The sequence below is a fragment of the Trichoplax adhaerens genome, genomic scaffold (genome assembly GCF_000150275.1).
Source record: "Trichoplax adhaerens TRIADscaffold_22 genomic scaffold, whole genome shotgun sequence".
In the NCBI taxonomy this organism is placed as follows: domain Eukaryota; kingdom Metazoa; phylum Placozoa; class Uniplacotomia; order Trichoplacea; family Trichoplacidae; genus Trichoplax; species Trichoplax adhaerens.
Genome location: NW_002060963.1, coordinates 697,290 through 717,868, shown reverse-complemented (window position 1 = coordinate 717,868; position 20,579 = coordinate 697,290). Strand labels below are relative to the sequence as shown.

The following is a 20,579-nucleotide window of genomic DNA, read 5'->3' as shown; positions in this document are numbered from 1 at the left end:
GCCGTAATTACCTTATCACAAACAACAAATCAAGACTGATCGATTGTTCAACATCATCGCTGCATGCTCTACGTTACTCTGATCGATTGGAACTGATTAGACAAAAGGGAAAGGAGGTAAATTTTCCATCGATTTGTGCATAGTCATCGTCGATGAAATGGAAAAAATGAAAAATGGCATAGCTCGTTTTTTAACAGTTTGCAAAGCATTGCATGGGAAATGTTGTCCATCGATTCTATCCAAGCAATCACTTACCAATAAATAGGACCAACAATGCGATCAACCAAGGTGTAATAGCACTGAAGATAAATCCAGTGTAATGGCTTGGATCAAGTGGGAATACAAGGTGAATAACGTGAAAGAGAAAAAGCCAAATTAAGAATTAGAAAGGCCAAAATCAATTGGACTGCAAGATGGAGGCAAAGGGTGTTGCGTCTTCTACCCTACGGTACCATCGGATCGAGTGACAGGGGTGAAAGAGAAAACTATATATATGGGTGAAGAGGTTAAGACCAATGTCATACTATTCCACCGACTGTCCATCTTCTCTTACTAAGCTATACATTACTATCACCCATACCAGACACCCTACTTAGACGGTCGACCAGGGGATGGCTTGCCCATGTCATGGGTCAGAGTGGCGAGCCGGGGTAGGCGTGTCAATCGCCCTAGGCCATGGCCCCTCTGCTGATTCATACTCAAGTCAGCATTCTAGTCCAGCTACAAGTGCTCACTTGACTGTATGCTATGCTCTACACTTGACCATTTGTTTACATACTGTAGTATTCTGGACACACGCCTGGCCATTCAACATGGTGGCATGCAGCTTACCCTTCCCCCTTGCTGTTGGATCACTTTAACCTTCTGGTTCCATGCGTTGGCAATTGCATTTGCCAGCGCAGATAACTCAATCCTGCTTGTCGAATGGTCGAGAATTACATTTGCCCTTCCAGATAACGCTATCCTGCTTGTCTAATGGTCGAGAATTGCTTTGATCAGCGCACATAACTCAATCCTTCTCTTCCAAATGGTATTTTTTACTGTCAAGAATGGATATCAAAACAGTATTGATAGGGAGTATTACTAGCACTTTTATTCTACGGTTGATAGTGATTCTGCTATAATTGCAATGACATTAGGCAGAGAGAGTGCTATCTTTAATTTGCTAACGCATATTTCGAGTCCATTTAGGAAAATTAACTTGTTAAAGGATGGACTTTTCATTCGTAGCCTCCTTGTGATAGATACCAATCACCAAATTCCAAATTTTAGAAAAATAAGGGCTTTATTGAATCTTCAGATTAACTACACACAGCTCTACTCTAGCCGAATACTACTACTGAAGATTTCTACAACCAACTAATAGAATAATCTAAAGTTGCATGCTTTTATACTTTTCGTAGCATTCGCAGCTACAATCCGCATGGCAACCTTTTACCTTATTTTACACATAGTAAATTGTTCTTAGTAACACAATTCTACTGCGGACCATCATTAATCCGATATGGATACGACTACAGTATTTATGTAGACATTATTCACACCAGCCAAAGTACAGTACAATGCATTAACCATATCCTAATATATGATTTACAGTTCTATGTTTACCGATAACCTTATTAGTAACTCAACGCCTTACTGTATTTAGTCATCTGTACTCTAGCATAGAGTCTATAGCAATACAGTCTATAGTTATGGCTACCAAATATCTCTTAGGATAAATATCTACCCAACATTATACTAAACATGGCTAACAGTCTACAATCACAATACTAAGTTACACTACACTCCTCCATTCTTACGATTCTCCATTGACTTTTCCAAACAGCTGAGAGAGACTAAAAAATGGCGATGAAATTGGTCAATATCAATTTTGCTACGCTCCAGGAAGCACTGGTCAAAGGCACAACGCAGCTGGCTTTCAATCTTTTTTTCTACTTGATCAATAAACTACAGGAGAATTCGATAAACCGGCACAATGATTGATCATCCAATTTGTCCAATTCATCCAACAGTCTTGAATACGTAGCATGTATTAATCACTCCAATTTGTCATTAGGCTAGTATTACGTTGATCATGGATTGGCTCGCTATTCAAAACATTAAAAAAGCATCAAGAACAACAACTCGATATTTACAATTTACTGATGCCTTGTTTTAACTTATCAAGATTGAAGCCATGTCGGTTAGGGGGAATTTTACACTTTGCAATCCAAAATTCAAATGAATATTATCGATCATTGTGGATGCCCATCACCATTCGATGACCAAGTTACTGCTTAAACCCGATGACAAAGAATATCCCTACAGTAAATCATTTTATACTTATCAATCATTTCCTGACAGTTAAATAGATTTAATCCTCCCTCCTGTATATAGTCTTTGGTGACGAATCGCTTGAAGGATCGGTACGCCGCCACCTTTTATTATGGCGGAATAAGGACACCAATTGCTCTGCCCTGTATACGATTTACAAGTCGTCAGTTTATACGCATAGTCATCAATAAGCTATGCACCCTTTTATACTATACTAATTAAATTATAGTCTCGCTGTTTAAAATCTTTTCACATCTTTATTCTACTGTTTATCCTTAAAGATAGAGTGGTAAGCGAGAATACTGTATGTAAAGTCCAAATACTCACCCTAATCATATGCAATCTGTAGCACGCTAAGGAGCTCTGCGATGGATCAATTTAATTTACTCTCAATGATAATCTAGTCCACATAAAACATTCAATTCTAACTGTCATCAATCTTTTTAAGCATTGCAACTACTCCATTCTATACCAGGAAAAATCAATAATCCATTGCATGATATCAACCCGGCGTGATGAGAATATTTGTACAAAATATTTACCATAGAAAAGCCGAACAAGAAATCTCCAATGCCATCGGTACCGCCTTCATGCTAACAGCAGCCCAAGTTATTATGTGATTATTTTTATTATGTCACCGCGTTTATTTTCCGTGGATACAATTTAAGAGACGATGTCAACATTTATTTGTACAACGTCAATTAATGAATGTAGTTGATGCAATACATTGTTTTACATGAATGATGTTGACCGGGTAATTCACTTACAGTATCTATTTATTGACTTAGTTATCAATGAATCATTAACATAGTCAATAAAGATAATTCTACTTACATCTATGCCAAATTGAATTGATCACGCTATCATGAACTGTATGTTCTAACTAAAATCAATCAAAAAAGCGAGAGCCAAATCCATTCTAGAGTATAGCGTTCAAAGAACACGATTGAAAGAGTCATCATCGTCTTTGGAACGTTATATCCCTTTTACACCTCTTTGAAACTGACGCTGTACTAAGATCCATTTCGCTGTGTGTCAACTAGGAAATATAAATACTACATTGGATCTTTCTTCTCCTTCTCCTTCGCCAATATTGTACAATTTGACCTCTGACGCCTACCTTTTTGTCTTATTTTAATTAAACAGTATTGAACCGTTGTTTTTGTCTGTGTTGGATAGACTTTATGTACATTGGCTTCTAGTTTAAGATGCGAAAATGACATACTAATCTTCATGTTGTAATGTTCGTTTCAACTGGTATTATGAGAGGCATAGAACAGTCACAATCAAGGAAAAGGATTGGACAGGTAGTGTTCGAACATAGATTTGCACTTATTTTTGCAAAATATGATTGAGAAATGCATCAAAATAATCCGGAAAAGAAATGAATACAGATATTGTAGCATAGGATCGTGAAATAATGTGATCGTTTCTTGGGGTAATATACGGTATACAGGCTCGATGCATATGATAACCTATTGGACTATCTTCAAAGAAAATATTACCTCATGCTCAGAAAGTGGCATTATCAACTTGAACTACTGTATTTTATGAATGAATGTACATTTCATTCTACCGGACATGTTTGAACATTGTATCACACTTTTACATATAAACTTTTATCGCCATTTAAGACATCCAATTTTAGGCTAGGCTACATTCGTCTATAGGCCACTGAAGTAAGACTAGAAGGCAGATCGATTCCATCTCGATCACTTTGAACAACTATTGAAACTTTTTTATTGCTATCAGTCACAGGCATGCCGTAATTCAGTTTTACTTATAAGATCAGTATCAAAGCTGCAGCATTATGCAATGCTGTTATAATAAGAATAATAATGCGTTAGGATATTTTCAGTGATACTATCGAATTACTAATTTACATCTCATTAAGCGATTGACCCCAATAGTACTCAAGGTACTGCCTTAAATAATATAAATAATATTATAAAGTAACCGCACATCTTCTTGAATGTATCGATTATATTGGAATAAATAATAATACTAAATTACCGTCAACATTCTCCATTAATGAAGCCGTTTGTCATCTTATTATCATGATAATATCGATAGAACAACAAAACTTACCGAGTATTATTTGCAAGGTTAACCTAAGTCAGCAACTTAATCAACGTGTTACAATTCTTGCCATCAATACTATGAAGAAAGTATTATGCGCAATCATCCATCCTTCCTAAGTATCGATATTGTAACGATAGTTAACAGTGAGCAGAATAATTTACTGTTGCTGGATGATATTATCGATGTTATGGGAAAAGACTATAACAGGCCAAACCTAGGATTGCCATATATACTGACTGGCCAAAGCTAGGTTTATATGGCTCGACGGCCGATGCTAGCCTTGCTGTCAGTTTACTGTGCTATGCTAGCATTTCCCGATCGAACGGTCTATCCCAGCATTTTCTCAAACTATTTTACATGACTGATTTCAAACCTACCATTCCTTCCACACGGCTTAACTTTACATCGCTATTATAACTTTCTTCTTATTCTACTATGTGACTGCAAAATAAGGCGATCAACACGAGGCCCATTCAAAAAGTAATAGGACTGGTTCAATATCTTGAAAATACTATATTTATTCATCGCATTTAATGTTACAACCTTCAAAGTAATCACCTACGGCTTCATCCCACTCGTACTTCATAAAGTGGGAATACTCTTATATCTATGGGTCTACAACAACAATTGCTCGTTACTTTCTCAACGATGTAGCTAAAGGAAAGCACCAAGGTGAAAGGTAGAACAGCAAATAATGATGCATAATAAGGAGGGAAAATGTGCAGTCAATATTGAGTAAATTATCGTATGCCCTATAAGCACTAGAAAGGGAATGAAATGCAATGCAATGCAATATTGAAGAATTGCAAAGTCACACCGTGGAACGTTGTGCTGTGAAGTAGTTCTTGTATGTTATTACCTTCTAGAGTGCTAAATTGTTTGAACTGGCCTGCAGTAACAGACAATTAATGCTCATCCTAAATTGCTTTAGTACATGGGTAATATTCAGAAAGAAGATGCTGCAGAGTTTGCACGATTTTGTAGGTAGTGATAGATTGAACAAAACTATATCCCATCATTACAAAACGAAATTTGTAACGAGGAAAAGTTAAACTATTATAGGGCAACTACACACTATCCGTCTAATGTCAGACGAAATTTGTAACGAGGAAAAGTTAAACTATTATAAGCAACTACACACTATCTGTCTACTGTCAGGTAGTGATAGATTGAATAAAACTAGATCCCATCGTTGAAAAACGAAATTTGTAACGAGGAAAAGTTAAACTATTATAGGCAACTACACACTATCCGTCTACTGTCAGCTTGTCCTCCGTGACATTAATCTATAATACAACTCTATATACTGACGATCTCCTATCATCATCAAGAGAAACAGGAACACCACTAGTCGCTTCGACATAACTGAATCTAAACTTTATTGAAAAAGTCAATCAATTTAGGGTAAATCGATATAAATATTAATGATCAGTTTATCGATAATATTGTAAAACTATGCAATTATCTATTAAAAATATATAAAGCGTCATAGATGACGGTATGCAAATGCATTCCTTGATAAATCATTCTATGGAATCTATGTTGCGACAGCTACACAACAGTTACTCGATAACATTCGTGAAATTTTAAAGGCTTTCCAAAAATAAGCATATGCATAAGCACCATTAAAAAAATTATAAATAAAAAAATTAAATTATACCAACTACGGTAATTCATGAATCATTAATACATTTTATTTCTAAGAGTTTTAACTTCGTATACTTAGAGGTCAACGTGCGTACGTAAATATTAACCTTTTAATGAACAATATTTTCATCCTATTTAAATATTGTGGTATATAGAAGCTACAATCATTACACTACTTAATTTCAATCATAATTTACGACCGGTATACAAAATGGTTCAATAACAAACCATCGTGTCATAGTACCTACAACAAATTGGTATAATATCAGTCATACTGTCGATACTACTAATTTTTACAAGAGGCCACTTTAAAATTATTACAGTATAGAATTATAATGATGAGCTCATATCATTTAAGAAAAATATAATACTGCATTCGCATAGTGTACAGTATAAACTAGAATTGGCATAAACGACTTTGTGGAAATCATTACTGGTATTTAGGATATTCAGAATCTGATCACCTTGCACGGCACCATGTTTAGCAAATATTACACACTAGAAGATAGTGTAGTAAATGGTGAAATTGTCTTGGCATGACACTAGAATACGCCATATATCCTGCTCGAACGTAAAATATGTCCAACGCACAACATACTAGCGATCTAGAACTTTGCAATTCATCATCGTACTTAGCAAACAGCCAATTAATTGATAATAGATGATAACCACAAGAAAAATCAATCAAAATGAAGAATGTGGATATTAGATAGTTATTATTGGTGAAAAATGAACTATATAATCTTAATTTAAACAGAACTAGAATGAGCTTTAAACTATACTGATATGCTGTTTTAATAAAGTTTAATGCAGATGCTATGTTAAGAGAATCATAATCTGATTCTTTCAAATTGCATATTATAGAATAGACAGCGGTTTTGATACAAGACCAGTGGAGTTTTGAAGTGAGTATCGTAATTAAGAAAAATTATGTGCCGCATTGCTGACAATTTCGGCACTCGTGGACGATTTGTAATCATAACGTAAAAATTTTCTATCCTACATTCCCATTGGTATGAAACTAATTGCTGTACATTACATCTATGGTAGTGAAATGATGAAAAGTATATTCTAATAAATTATTGTGTTGCATCTCTGATCTAATTTTGATAGTATTTGACGGATATTAATTCGAGTGTCTGGATTTTCCTTTAAACAACCGCGTATTAAATTGATAGCCAGCTGGAACTCAGGATTATTACTCGGTCCTCTGCTTAAAAGTAAGTCGGCAGAAATTCCTTCAGCCTTATTCTAAAAGGGTTCAAAAAGATCAATAGCATAACAGTAATGTTACTATGAAGATTTCACACGAAACGGACATTTTAAAAAATGCATTATTCTGAAATAAGAAAAAATCAACGGATAGAATAGAACACTATTTTTATCGATTCATTATTAGATATATAAAGTAGACTATTTTATATATGAATTTATTGGAATACCTACCGCTAGCCGCGAGGCTGCTATTTCGGCATACGTAAAAATCTCCCACATAACGATCCCGAAACTCCATACTTCAGCTGGAAATCCATACCAAGTTTCTGCGTATCTGAAATTATCGAACCATAATTAAATCATTTGATGATATACATAGTTCAAAGCGACGATGCAGAAGCCTTTGTTGTGGAATACCAAAAGGCACAATATCATTGCAATTTATCTAAAATTTAGCTGCTACGAGTATTAATTGCAATTTCACATAAGTACTGAATTAATATTCTAAACATGAATCGATTAATAAGGCCTAGAAGCAAATATACGTATATAGTTGTGATAAAGTGATCTTCAAAACAATAAATCAAGAATTACAGTTTCTTGCAAATTTCACTTTATTGCAGAAGTTAGGTTCGTCTAACTACCAAGGACTATCTGACTATCTGACAATCTACTTATTACAGCAAAATTCACGATTTATATACGATTAGTTACAGAATGCTTTTACTGTAACAAATCTTATCTTGCCCATTAAGTCGCAAGATCAGATCTAAATTTACTATCGCGCAATCTATTCATAATTCGCGCATCTATTTTAAAGCATTACAATACAATACTTACAGTACTAACATACTTAGCGCAAATCTATTTACTGTATATCTCAGATCTTTATATAAACATCTTAATAGATTCGCTACAATACGTACTGTAAACATCTTCTACAAATAGACTCTTATACAATCTTACACTCTAGCTTACAAGTTAAGTTATTCTCGTACAGTCTTATAATAGTAATCTAAGCTATATTTGAGGCTGCACTACAATAGTATAATATACCAAAAATGTCTTGGCACTGCATCACTGAATAGAATGATTTTTATATACTGCAGTGTTAGTAGTAATTGTTGTGAAGTTAGAATTATAAAATTATTTACCATTGGAAAAAGCGCTTAAAGCAGTCAGAAATACGCGTATATTTAATTTAATAGAGTTACTCAATAGTCCATTAATGTGATTTTGACTGCGAATTAGATGTTTGACTTAAGAATAGATAAGCGTATATGCTAGTTTTGTTGATTAGCATTACACTCTTAGATGAATAAGCGTTAGATACTACTAAAATATGCAATTTTAACTCTTACTGATGTAATATCAAGTGTAGAATTAACTGCAAAGTATACTTGATGGTATTCATTAGCATTTAGAAAGCTATAATCTTATAGTAACCAGAACAACAATTGTTTTACCTATTTCGCTTAGTGACGGCTTCAGGAGGGTAACTTCTCACGTACATTTCAGACAAGACGTTTACAATGGTCAAAATAAGTAATTGATCAATTTTAATTAGTATCATCTAAGTACCTTAAAAATTTTAATTAAGATAAGTACTAGAATACCCATATGCCATAGCAAAAAGTCATATATATTAATTTATCTTACATTATTAAGCAGTCTACAGGAAACATGAGTATTCAATTTTATAGATATATTTAAACTACTTCAACTTCTATATTACCTGGATTTCGGCAACTGTAAACCAGCCAATTGGTTCACACATTTATGGTGACATCCATTATTGAGCATTGGAGTAACGTACTCAGCTATTCCAAAATCTGCTAACTTAACTCCATGCCCAGCACCATCCACTAAAATATTAGGAGTTCTAATATCGCGATGGACTATCCATTTATTATGCTATTAAAATGTCATTACCATCATTAAGGATAAAATATTTTTACATGAGTGAATGTAAAGCGTCATTTTTTACATATCATTATAATTAAACTAAAAAAATAAAGAAATTGTTCAATGATTTAAAGATGCATAGTTATTATATTTTAAGATTAAATACATAGTCCTTACTTAGAGAATGTTTTAATTTGTATCAGATTCAAACTTATAATTGTTCGTAATAAATTGATTAGCAGGATATCAATTGATTTAGAAGCAGCGAATACAGTAGTTAATTTAGGCACATACTGTATTGTATCAAGTTCTAACATAAAAGTACTTAGTGTCTAGCTCTTCTACTTACCAAATAATCCAGGGCATCTGCAATCTGCTTCGCAAACTTATACAGTTGTCCTACATTACACTTTTTATCGGAAAATAATAAATATACTTTAATGATGAGATACCAATAAATAAATATGATGATATTAAACAAGTGCAAACTGATTTATCATGCTCCTCTATGTGTGGTCCGATGATATTTACACTCGATATTAACACTAATACAAGCACTAACCGACGAAGAATCGCCAACTTTGGCATTTCGATTCTGAAGATACTTAAACAAATCTTTTGCGGGGTAATAGGGCAAGACCATATAACTTCGTTTACCTATATCGATTAGAAATCATTGGCCAACATTAGTCATCATTTTAATTTCAAGAGTACATAAATATAGAATGATCTAAATCTGTTACTCTGACCTAATACTCCATATCCAAGAGGTTTTATAATAAATTGGCAGTCTAAATCTTTCAGTATACGGTACTCCGAATATAAACATAAGCCACCTTTATCGCTTCTATTCAAATGGCATTTAATTGCCTATGACATTTTAGAATATTGAAATATAGCTTACTTCAACAGTACAACATGCAATGTAAATTAATAGTTACATGAAATGAATACCTTAATGTTACATAGCATGATTATAAATAACTAATTATTTGATCAGGGGCAATATTCAATCTACAGTATATTAAAGAAGTACAGATGCCAAGGGAATTCACTAGAACTCTGATATGTATTTTATGTGCAAATATTCGTGAAGAATCTACTCATTCCGTTAAAATTTAAGGATTTATGATCTAATTTCATTTCGTTGTGAAAAGCTAGATATGAACTTATTAATTTACATTTAACTATGGTACGTTTCAAAGCGCTGTACTTAAAGCTTAAATGTATTTAGAACAGGAGAAAGTAATACTCATTACTAATCTTTTAGAATTGATACTAGATAACATTTATACGTGGATTTAGTGTAATGCACTCGCTGGTTATTTTAATTTTATGTTATGAAGAAATGGAAAAGGAAAGTATAATATCTCATTCTTTATGTAATCCTTCTAATGAACAGCTAGTGCAGTATTTGCGTTTGCTATGAAGTACGGCATATAATTCAAAAACAATATCGTACATCAATGCAAGGTTAGCACTGATATCACGTCTCGATCTGAGTCGCTAGTTCTATCGATTTTAAGAGTACATAGTTGGCAATTTAGAGTTGATAAAGTGAAAACATACAGTTGGTATAAATGAGATTTACGGCTTAAAATATAATATTAGACGATGATGAGAAGACATGATATATTAATATTTACCACTTGTTTACTTGCTGAGAGATCATAAGGCATAACTCTGCCATAATTACCCTAATTTAAGAAGTAGCTTTAAAAAGAGGGCAGCACCGAATTTTTAATTCTAAATTCTAGCACCAAATTACCATTTACCTGATCACTTTTATTAGAATTTGTCTCAGTAAACATATCATCGAGTCTTTTACTATCGATGACCATGCTTTCTTCACTATTTGGAAAGCTTGTTATTGTTATTTGTTTAAACTCCTTGCCTTGATTTTTTTTTATCTGTTTCAGTTCTTCGACGATTTTTCGGAACTTCGGTCGTCTCTATGGAAAGTCAATGGTTAAGATATAAAAATAACGTAGATAATATCCTTTGACATGGTCACAATATTTCTAATAGATATTCAATGCTAAGCGTGTAAGTACATCTTACATTTGCATCATAATGGCAGCATTGCTTGAACATTAAATAGGTAATGTCAAGTGATGGAAATCTATATATCATAGATATGTGAAAGAATGAATTGTTCCATATTACAGTATAAATTGCGATAAGCTTTATAGGTGTAAGTTTATTAATATTCACTCCGTCAATTTTCGTTTAATTTTCCCATAATAGCATAAATAATAATTTTACTACGTAGTAATAATAACTCGTCTATACATACTTGGTATTATCCAACCAAATGCCTTCTTTGATCATAGAAATTTTCTAACATTAAATATAGAAATAATGGTAAACAAAAGTAATGATGAGAATATAGGAACAAGTTAGCAATATTTTGTAATATCATACTTACCATGCCATGATTTAAATTGTTGAATGGCCTATTTCCATTATTAAATACTTGCCAAATTGTAATACCAAAACTCCAAACATCAGTTTTATGATTAAAGAGCACATCACTACTAGTAAGTAGTTCTGGAGACCACCAATCTATACTATTTATTATAATATGGAAGACACGATATAATGAGTGTTGCTAAGACGTAGCATGCATGCGTGTACAAAAAAGTATCAGTTTGGCTGTCGCAAATCTTATAACACAAGACTTCCGTAACTTATCATTTTAATAACGCAAAGTCTCTTACAATTCGCTTTTATATTGATAATCATAATGATATTCTGTTCTGGGATCAATATAGTTGATATACTCGTTTGAACTCTTTTTATTGGCCTTCTGAGTCGCATATTGGAGGCCAATTTCACTTAAAACAATATGATCAGCTGTCTTCATATAAATATTATGTGCACAAAGGCAACCGTGGACATATCCCTGGTTGAATATTCAAAGCAATTCCAAATTATCATAAATTACCAAAATTGAAAAACTCGTAGCCTACATTTCATAGCGAGGTGCAAGTAATAAACCTTAGATTCAATGTATTCCATTGCTAGGGCGATCTGGTAACTATAGTCAATGAGTCGTGTTGTATGGATATTTCTATTTCATGATAAAGATTTTAAATTTGTGCGATAGTTAACGACTGCGAACTAAAAATCCGGCACTATTTTGAAATATAATTTCTACAATGTAAATACGATAGCAATCTACTAGAATTAACCCGTCTACGAGTTAACTTAATATTAGCCAACTAATTCGTAATTCTTACGTGTGTTCTTTTAGAAAGACAGCCAGTGATCCTAATGAAGGTTGTTCATATATTAGAGTTATTTGATCATCACAAACTTCGCCAAGTGCAAGCATTGTAAGTATATTTGGATGACTTAATGTGAATACACCCTGAAAAAGAATTATAGTAGTGTTTAGTAATTAACTGATTCCATTTTTCCCTCTGCTTATAGATATTGAAACTGTCTTAGCCACAAGATTTACTTAAACCCGTATAACGTCTATATTGATTGTAAAGATTTCAAAACTGATCTTAAAACAGCCTTATATTTAAGTCAATAAATTAAGAATTACTTAGGTACAACTATGTGTATCCTACCTCTTTGATATTGAGCCAACGGTAGTGTTTAATTTTTTTAACTAAAATGGGTGTATTTGGAGCCATATGATAAAGTCCAGATGAGGTCCACATACCATAATAGGAATGAGCGATAGACTTTTAAAATAATTAATTGTTCATATAAGATCTCAAATACTAACACATTATTGAATACATAGCATATCATGATATTAATTAATTTTAAATATCGGATAAAGTTTCAATGTAATTATTATAAATATTATATTTTATTACAGTATTTGAATCCTTATGAACTGGATTGACGAGCTTATAGTGTGCGGATAGGCCTTTTATGGTCCATGGATAACTGAAGGTAACATCTCTCGAATGAACAGTGGCTAATCGAGGTAATTTTCCTGAAAGTATTTATGTCCATACAACATTAAACTATGTATAAAATTAACTGGTATGTTAATATGAAATGAAACTTTGCAAATTTTAGCAAAATTATGTTCAAGTAATAAGTTGTCATTCCTTAAGATTGATCTACAGTAGGTTTTGAAGCAGCTATATCGAATATATTTATGCCAGTACTGATTTTGATCTGATATCGCCTTTTAGTTAATATTTAGTTATATCTTTTCGTATACTAATTCTTTCACTAATGCATTACTAAAATTCGTTACTAATAGGAAATACAAGTCTTGCACTCAGCTTGGAAAGGATTCAATTTCATATCATTAGTTACATAGCTTAATTCTTTAATTTGAATATCAGGATTAGTCACTGAGCTACTTTAAAAAACTTGTTATAGATCACTTCTGATGGAAATTTATATCTAATTTTCATCACTTAACATCCACCTGTAAGTACCTGTAACATGCACCTGTATGTACATCATATAGATAAACCTAACTTAAATGATTAAGGCCTAAAAGTTCTCGCTTAATTTATAAAATATCCAAATCATATAGTTATCATAAAGGTAAATTTGCAAATATTCATTATTTAAATACGTTAACCAGCACCTGACTAACTCGTATATCTCCTTGTCATAACGTTCATATTTCAAATATATTCCATCAGATCAAAGAAAACTACGAATTTGTGAAATTTATCTACCTGTAGATTTCACCACAATTGGCTTTTTAAATCCTAGGTAGCCTCTCTAAATAGTAAAGCATTGGTTAACAATTCACATTTTGCGAACGAAAGATCTGAATAAAGTCTTTTATTATAGCAGATTTGCAATAGAATTCAACATTAGGCTATAATTAGGTGGCCATTTGAGCAAACTGCCAATAGTTTACTTATTATACAGTTACATAACTAATATTTACGCCTTTAGCTACGTACCTTATTTAATTTTGCTTCTATGTAGTCTTTGATGTCTTGAAGTGAAATTTCGTTTGAATTTGAGTCGTTCTCATCTCGTATATTCTTTAACATAATTCTAAAACTCTGGTACTGGTTTTTTTCTTGATGATAATTTATGATATTAACAAATTCAAAAGATTCTGTATCCTTTTGAATTAGATAATACCCGTGATTTGGTAGAACAGACATAATAGTGGCCAATGCAATGGAACATCTATCATTGATAGAAAAATAGCGTGATATTGATTAACGCGGTCTAATAATGCTTTCTTAGAACAGCTATTCAAAATGGTAGAATTTTAGCATCTAGATTAATCCTATAAACGAATATTTTCGATTGATATACATTATGGAGGGAGACTCTTAATGATTAGTTTAGAGCTAAATATTCTGACTTTATAGCATATTAAGTCTGTATATTATTCAAGGAACTTTACATGAGTATATCTGCTTGCTGCTTATCTTTTACCCTGCTCGTCTGAAAGTGAATATAGCTAAAAAAATAGCCTACGCTAAAATCTGTTTATATACTGCGATCTAAATCTCTACTAACCGTAATGGCCCATGAAGAACACCTTTTAGCTCATTTTCTAAATCTACTGCTATTTCTTGTTTACCTGCAAAAGATAATGATCTGGCTTACAATGTTATTTAATCAAAATCTGCCTTTTGTGGCGGTAATTTTAGATGTTCCTAAATTAATGGTCTCATCAGGCATTATTACTGATGTATATATATTACTGATAAACTAGCAGGTATAGTTTACAACAAATCTATATTCAGAACATGTAGAATTCACATCTGTTAAATAAAATAAACATTTCTATCGTGAATCTGGCATAATTAAAAAATACTCCAGATTACAGTCTCTAAACCCTTTACCTCCTGATAAATTAGTGTTTCGATTTACTAACAATCTGTAATAGCCTTTAAGAACGTTTGAGAAAGATTTAGCTTTCATTTCGTTCTGACATGCCTGTTAAATAAAAATAGTATTAAGGATTTTACTATTATAATCTCGATTATTATAAAGCACTAAGCATCAAACTTGCAATCGTACTTATTACAATAGTATTGAATTAGCAAAATATTATTAAACGCTGAAAAATCTTACGTTAGTACATATTTTAGCATAAAATAACATGCCACAACATGTACTGTAGTTTGTTTTTCCACGAGAAATTGTTAAGAAACAATCTGATTCACTCCCGGATACCCTTAAAAATCTAACTAACAAGATACTGCTTTATTTATGAATTGATATAAATATACTTTAAAGTGTATATAAGGCACATTATTGATGCTACATAACAGCAATCTAACGTACATAATTGAAAGGCCTTAAAAATATCATAGATCCATAAATAATTTTAAGGTAGCGAAAGTTAAGTTGCGTAGATACAAGCTGATTCAGAGTAGAGCGCTACAGGATGAGGTAATATCCAGAGCGATTATTTTACTGCCGTTAACGATGTGATTAATTATCATGCTATTGTTGCGTAATATCTAATATAGAAATTGCAATGTAATGAATCTACTAAAAGATAGCGTCTTGATATTTTGGAAAGTGCAAACTATTGTAGGTTGGTTTTATTTGGGAAAATTATTCTCTGTAAAATAATTAAATGGAATACGTTACTACAATTACGATTGACTTACCCATTTATAGGTATATGAAGCAGTATAACCGAGCTCTTTCTCGAGATATTTGTCCATTGAACTGGTAATGTTGCAATTATCTATTTGATTGACTTCAACTTGAATAACATGATTCTGGACTTGGATTGAAATTATATCTTCAATAGAAAATAATTTTTCTTCCTCATTATTGCTGGTAGACATTTTAAATACCTGTAGAAAAATGGTTGTGGAAGCATAAGAATTCAAATAAATAGCTCTTCTGAATAAAGTAGTTAATTATAATATTTACACCGCAGCTATAGAAGCCGCTGCTAAGGTATTAAATTTTATCGATTCGATTTATCTAAAAATACCACAAATATCCATCAAACTATCCGGATAATATTACACGAATAAAAATGATAAACAAGTCATGAAACTTATCAAATTGGCACAGAATTCCGCTATTGAAATATTAAATAGGTAAGTTCAGTTTGTCTGATGACATTATTTATAGATTCAAATTATTCACAAGTGCGGTACGTTATCATTCACGCAAAAATCATGGAAAAAGGTATAAATTTCGTTAGCTAAGGATATTACTCGGAGATTTAAGATTTTAAAATTTGGTAAGTTTATTTTATCTGACAATGCTGTTAGTATCCTTCGGATAATTCTGATCGTACAGTACACGTAAAAATGATACTAAGGACATGAAGGCTGATAGTTAAATTGCAATGTTATGAAGGAACTTCTTATTGCGCCGAATTAATAAAATCGAAAACCTGACTTTATTTAGAGTTAAAAGCCATTTAGAGAAAATCGTAGTAATTTCTGTATCCTTTCTACTGGCATAGCTAGGGTGCTTACTGCTACTTATACAGTGGCTGTGTTCATAGTAATAATAAGTTCACTTACGAGGCCTTGACATGAAACTGCAATCTCGTACACTTTCTTTCCCTCCTAGTGAGAATTTATATATATTATAAAGGCTTAGTATAATTCTCTAGTCTATGATTATAATTTGATCTGATATCGTGGATGTTAACGAATTGTTATTTAAAATAATTATCTACAATTCGAAACTGTCAATTTTAAACCATCAACTTAATAACATATATATCAGCAGCTACTAGTACAAAGGATTTTCAATTTTTAAACGGGTCTAATGTAATTTTGTAGCTAAAATTTACTGAAGACATTAACCTCTTAGCTAATCAATTACTGATGAGGTTAACTGTATAATTAAGGCGAATTTAACTGCAATTTAATTAAGAATAATTGATAAAGCTTTCATACCATTTTCTATTTGAGATGATATTTTAAACATTTAGAAGAAAGGCAGACCGATACCCAGAGCTAATCTCTGACTGCTTTTTATGCTGTAGATTGCATAATACTTATACTACATCTTGGGTATTATGGAGGTGAAAGAAATATCTTACCTCGAATGCCGAAAACACTTTATATTGAAATTCTTTAAGTGTGAATAGAAATTCTAATATGTTATGTTGCACTATTTGAGTAACGGATAAATTAGATGTCGATACATCTTCACTAGTCTGTATTGATATATTATCTCCTTGGCAGATAATTTCTTCAGGAGAGACTAAAGAAGATTTAATTGATTTTTCTTGTTTATCCATACTAGCATAGAGATTTTTTTTTCTGTTATAATAATTGATAATTTCATGATCAATCTTTGCAATGCCTTCTTTTACAAGTTGTCCTAGAACTGGACAACGTGATTTCTTTCGTCCTGCAAGTATTCGACGGAATAAGCAAGTCTTGCAACAGCGAAATAGTTTTAGATCGTTCCATCTGGGATCGAAAAGGTAAGGGAATTTAGCCGCATAGTCAATCGATTTTATCTATTAATTATTTCTAATTTTTAATTACAGGTTAAGAGATTATGTATGATTATTGCGATGAAACAACGTAAATATACAATTAATAAGTATATTTTAGACGGTGCTTATAGTATTAATGATAAAATAAGTCATATATTATTAAGATTTAAAATAACTACTATGAATACCCTCTAGATGATGTTAACTATTCAGTGAGATTAGCACATGGAAAAAGAATAGTTAAAGGTCTAGAGTACTTCTTTTTACTTTCCGTAAAGGCGGCAGGCATTTTGTGATGAAATGTCTTAAGTTTATGATGAGGATTATAATTTCTTGTTAGCTGCATTAATACTACATGAATAAGTTTACCTGCCAACCACTATATGCACCTGTCTCTAGAATGACGATTATACAATATAGTACTGTACAATCTTCCAATTTAACCTAAAAAAATGACCTATTTTGGCGCTGCACTAGATATTCACATTATAACCTATAGGTGAAAATTCTTAAATATAGACGATGTAGTTGTGATTTGTGGTCGCACCTGATATCGAAATCCTTAATTTCGTTTAGTACAAGGCCTTTCTCTAAATTTTTTAATAACCAAGTTAAGACAGACAAAGTAGCGGCTTGATTACACTGCAATTTGATATTTTTATCTTCAATATCTTGTAAACACTAAGATATCAATCATGAAGAAATGAATGAATAAATTACTATAATAGCCAAACGTTATAGCAAGTGAATAGCCTTAAAATAAATACAGATTAGATACCCATTGCTTTATGATTCATAATATTCCAAGTAACGGTTATTCGATACGTTAAAATATATCACTTACTTGTTGATAAACATAGTTAAAGGCTTGTTGATCAAATCGGAGTAGTCCATCAAAATCGAATGAGAAAAATTCCGCACGATAAGCTACTTTCCCCGTCGCTAATTGATCATCAGGTGAAAGGATACATCCATTGTGAACGAATGCGAAATGGTCTGAGGATATTGGCTTCATCTCACAATATTTGGAACATAGTTCAGCTTGTCGCTAAAATATTGTAATCTCCATATCAGAGAAAGCTAAGTAACAATTATGTATTACACGGTTTATGATGATATATGTAATTCGGTAATTCTTTTCAGGATCTCGTTGATCCATCGACCTAATGTATGATTATATTATCATTGAAATATTATCATGACTACGGTAACTTTGTATATTGAGATGATAAAAAAACTACGTTAAAAAGTAGCTATAATAGTACTACCACAAAAGGATAATTAGCTGAACTGTTTTCATTCCGACATAACTATAAGAGACGAAGAAACGATTCGGTTAATGCACGTAGTTATCATTATTTCATAATAACGTATAGAAATATCGAATCGTGTTTACTGTTCTGGGGAAGAAATTCAAAAATTTTTTTTAATCCTATTTCATATGAAAATGATAATCAAATGCATAATATCATATTGTAACGTTATATTTTGACCAAACAGGAAATAGCCCATAGGTTAGAGTTTTGCTATGCTTCAATTTGAACAGATTCCGTAGATGACAATATATTTTCATCCAAATTTATCTCATTCTTGCTGATTTGTGAAATTCAAGCCTTGTGAGGTACGATAGTCGATAAGTTTTCGAAAAGGCACTTTTGGAAGCAAGTTGTCTACTAAACAAATTTACTCACAGTAAATTGCGTAGGGTTTAAATAAAGCAACTAGAAGGGCATTACCAGAACATAACTTTGTTCAGTAATCGTAAAGTTTGATGAGAATCTTCTGGAAAGAAAATTATTGGACAATACGGCACATCCTTAATTACCTACTAATGCGTTAAATCACGTGTATGGTGGGAGAACGGATATGCCTATCACTTCCTTACAGAAATTTTATTAAGTTTTACCGTAGCTCGGCAACACTGTGAAATAACTTCGTTGATATAAGTACGGCTTAGCGCTGTTTAATGATTACAAAAGTTTTAAAGATATTTTATGAGCAAAAATAATTCGTTAATTGAGACAATAAATCACTGGTTTTGAATTGTACATGCAATTTGTTGTATTTATTGGGAATTCTAGAATGAAGTAAACTCAATATTCTTTACTAACTATATTTACAATTCGGTAAAGCAAAATAGCGGTAGATAATTTTCTATTTGGGCTTAATACTCTATCATCGTTTTGAAGATAATTTTTTCCAATGGGATTTATTAATAGAAATTATCATACGCGTATTGATCTAATTTTAATTTCTAGATACCATATATTTCTGATCTATGGCTACCCTAATATATGTCCTTTTAAAAGGGCTATCACATATTTCTTGGTAGTACTATCGAAATGAACGTGAAGTAGAATTCTTAAATAGTCCGTAGTGGTTTTGAAAGTAATTCATTCCTGAGGGATTTATTAATAGAAATTGTCATAATATATTGGAGGAAAAAATGAAAACCTTATCCTACATTACAATTCAGCCTTAGCTATGTTTAAATAATTCTATAGAATTTGCCAGAAGGCAATTCAACGGTAGGATTATTAAAGGACTACTATGATTCATTCTGCAGGCAAAAAAGAGTATTCTCGTTCTAGTCATTAGTTTTAGTTAATTTCTTTTACCCTTATAGCTCATATTAAGCTTCCTAAGCTATCCGTACCTTACTACTGATACCCTTGGTTGCTTCAATTATTTCATCTTTCCCTTTTCCGGGTAATGAAATCGTCGTCATTTGACCGTCCATCAGAATTTTTTCGCGTTTAATTTCTGTAGGAAGAAAAGAATTAAATTATTCTCGCTAAGCTTGAGCTTTAAATTCAAAAACCAAGTGCTTGGTGAGCAAAGACAATTAGTTTTATCTTCATTTCGCCATCTTAATATCTACACTGGATGATATTATTCACATTAGCATGATACGATAATCGTTGCGTCATTTTAATGATTGTAATCCACGTAATTTATGACAAAATATTCTAGCTCTTCCATTAAATGTTATGATATGAACGGTCTGTGATCTTAATAGAAGTAA

General features: G+C 32.2%; 1 protein-coding gene across 1 annotated transcript; it reads right to left on the bottom strand.

The window, feature by feature from the left end:
- Positions 1-7,116: 7,116 nt before the first annotated feature.
- TRIADDRAFT_61274 (uncharacterized protein) lies at positions 7,117-20,415 on the bottom strand (the record flags this gene model as incomplete). Its single annotated transcript, XM_002117182.1, has 25 exons — positions 7,117-7,296; positions 7,492-7,594; positions 8,996-9,174; positions 9,515-9,574; positions 9,728-9,822; positions 9,915-10,035; positions 10,812-10,862; positions 10,941-11,117; positions 11,227-11,287; positions 11,462-11,505; positions 11,594-11,735; positions 11,886-12,070; positions 12,166-12,238; positions 12,408-12,538; positions 12,747-12,863; positions 14,064-14,298; positions 14,638-14,701; positions 14,967-15,060; positions 15,744-15,935; positions 16,623-16,667; positions 17,150-17,525; positions 18,102-18,235; positions 18,399-18,602; positions 20,211-20,317; positions 20,376-20,415. The coding sequence occupies 25 exons, from the start codon at positions 20,413-20,415 to the stop codon at positions 7,117-7,119; spliced, it is 3,210 nt and encodes a 1,069-aa protein (XP_002117218.1).
- Positions 20,416-20,579: the final 164 nt, after the last annotated feature.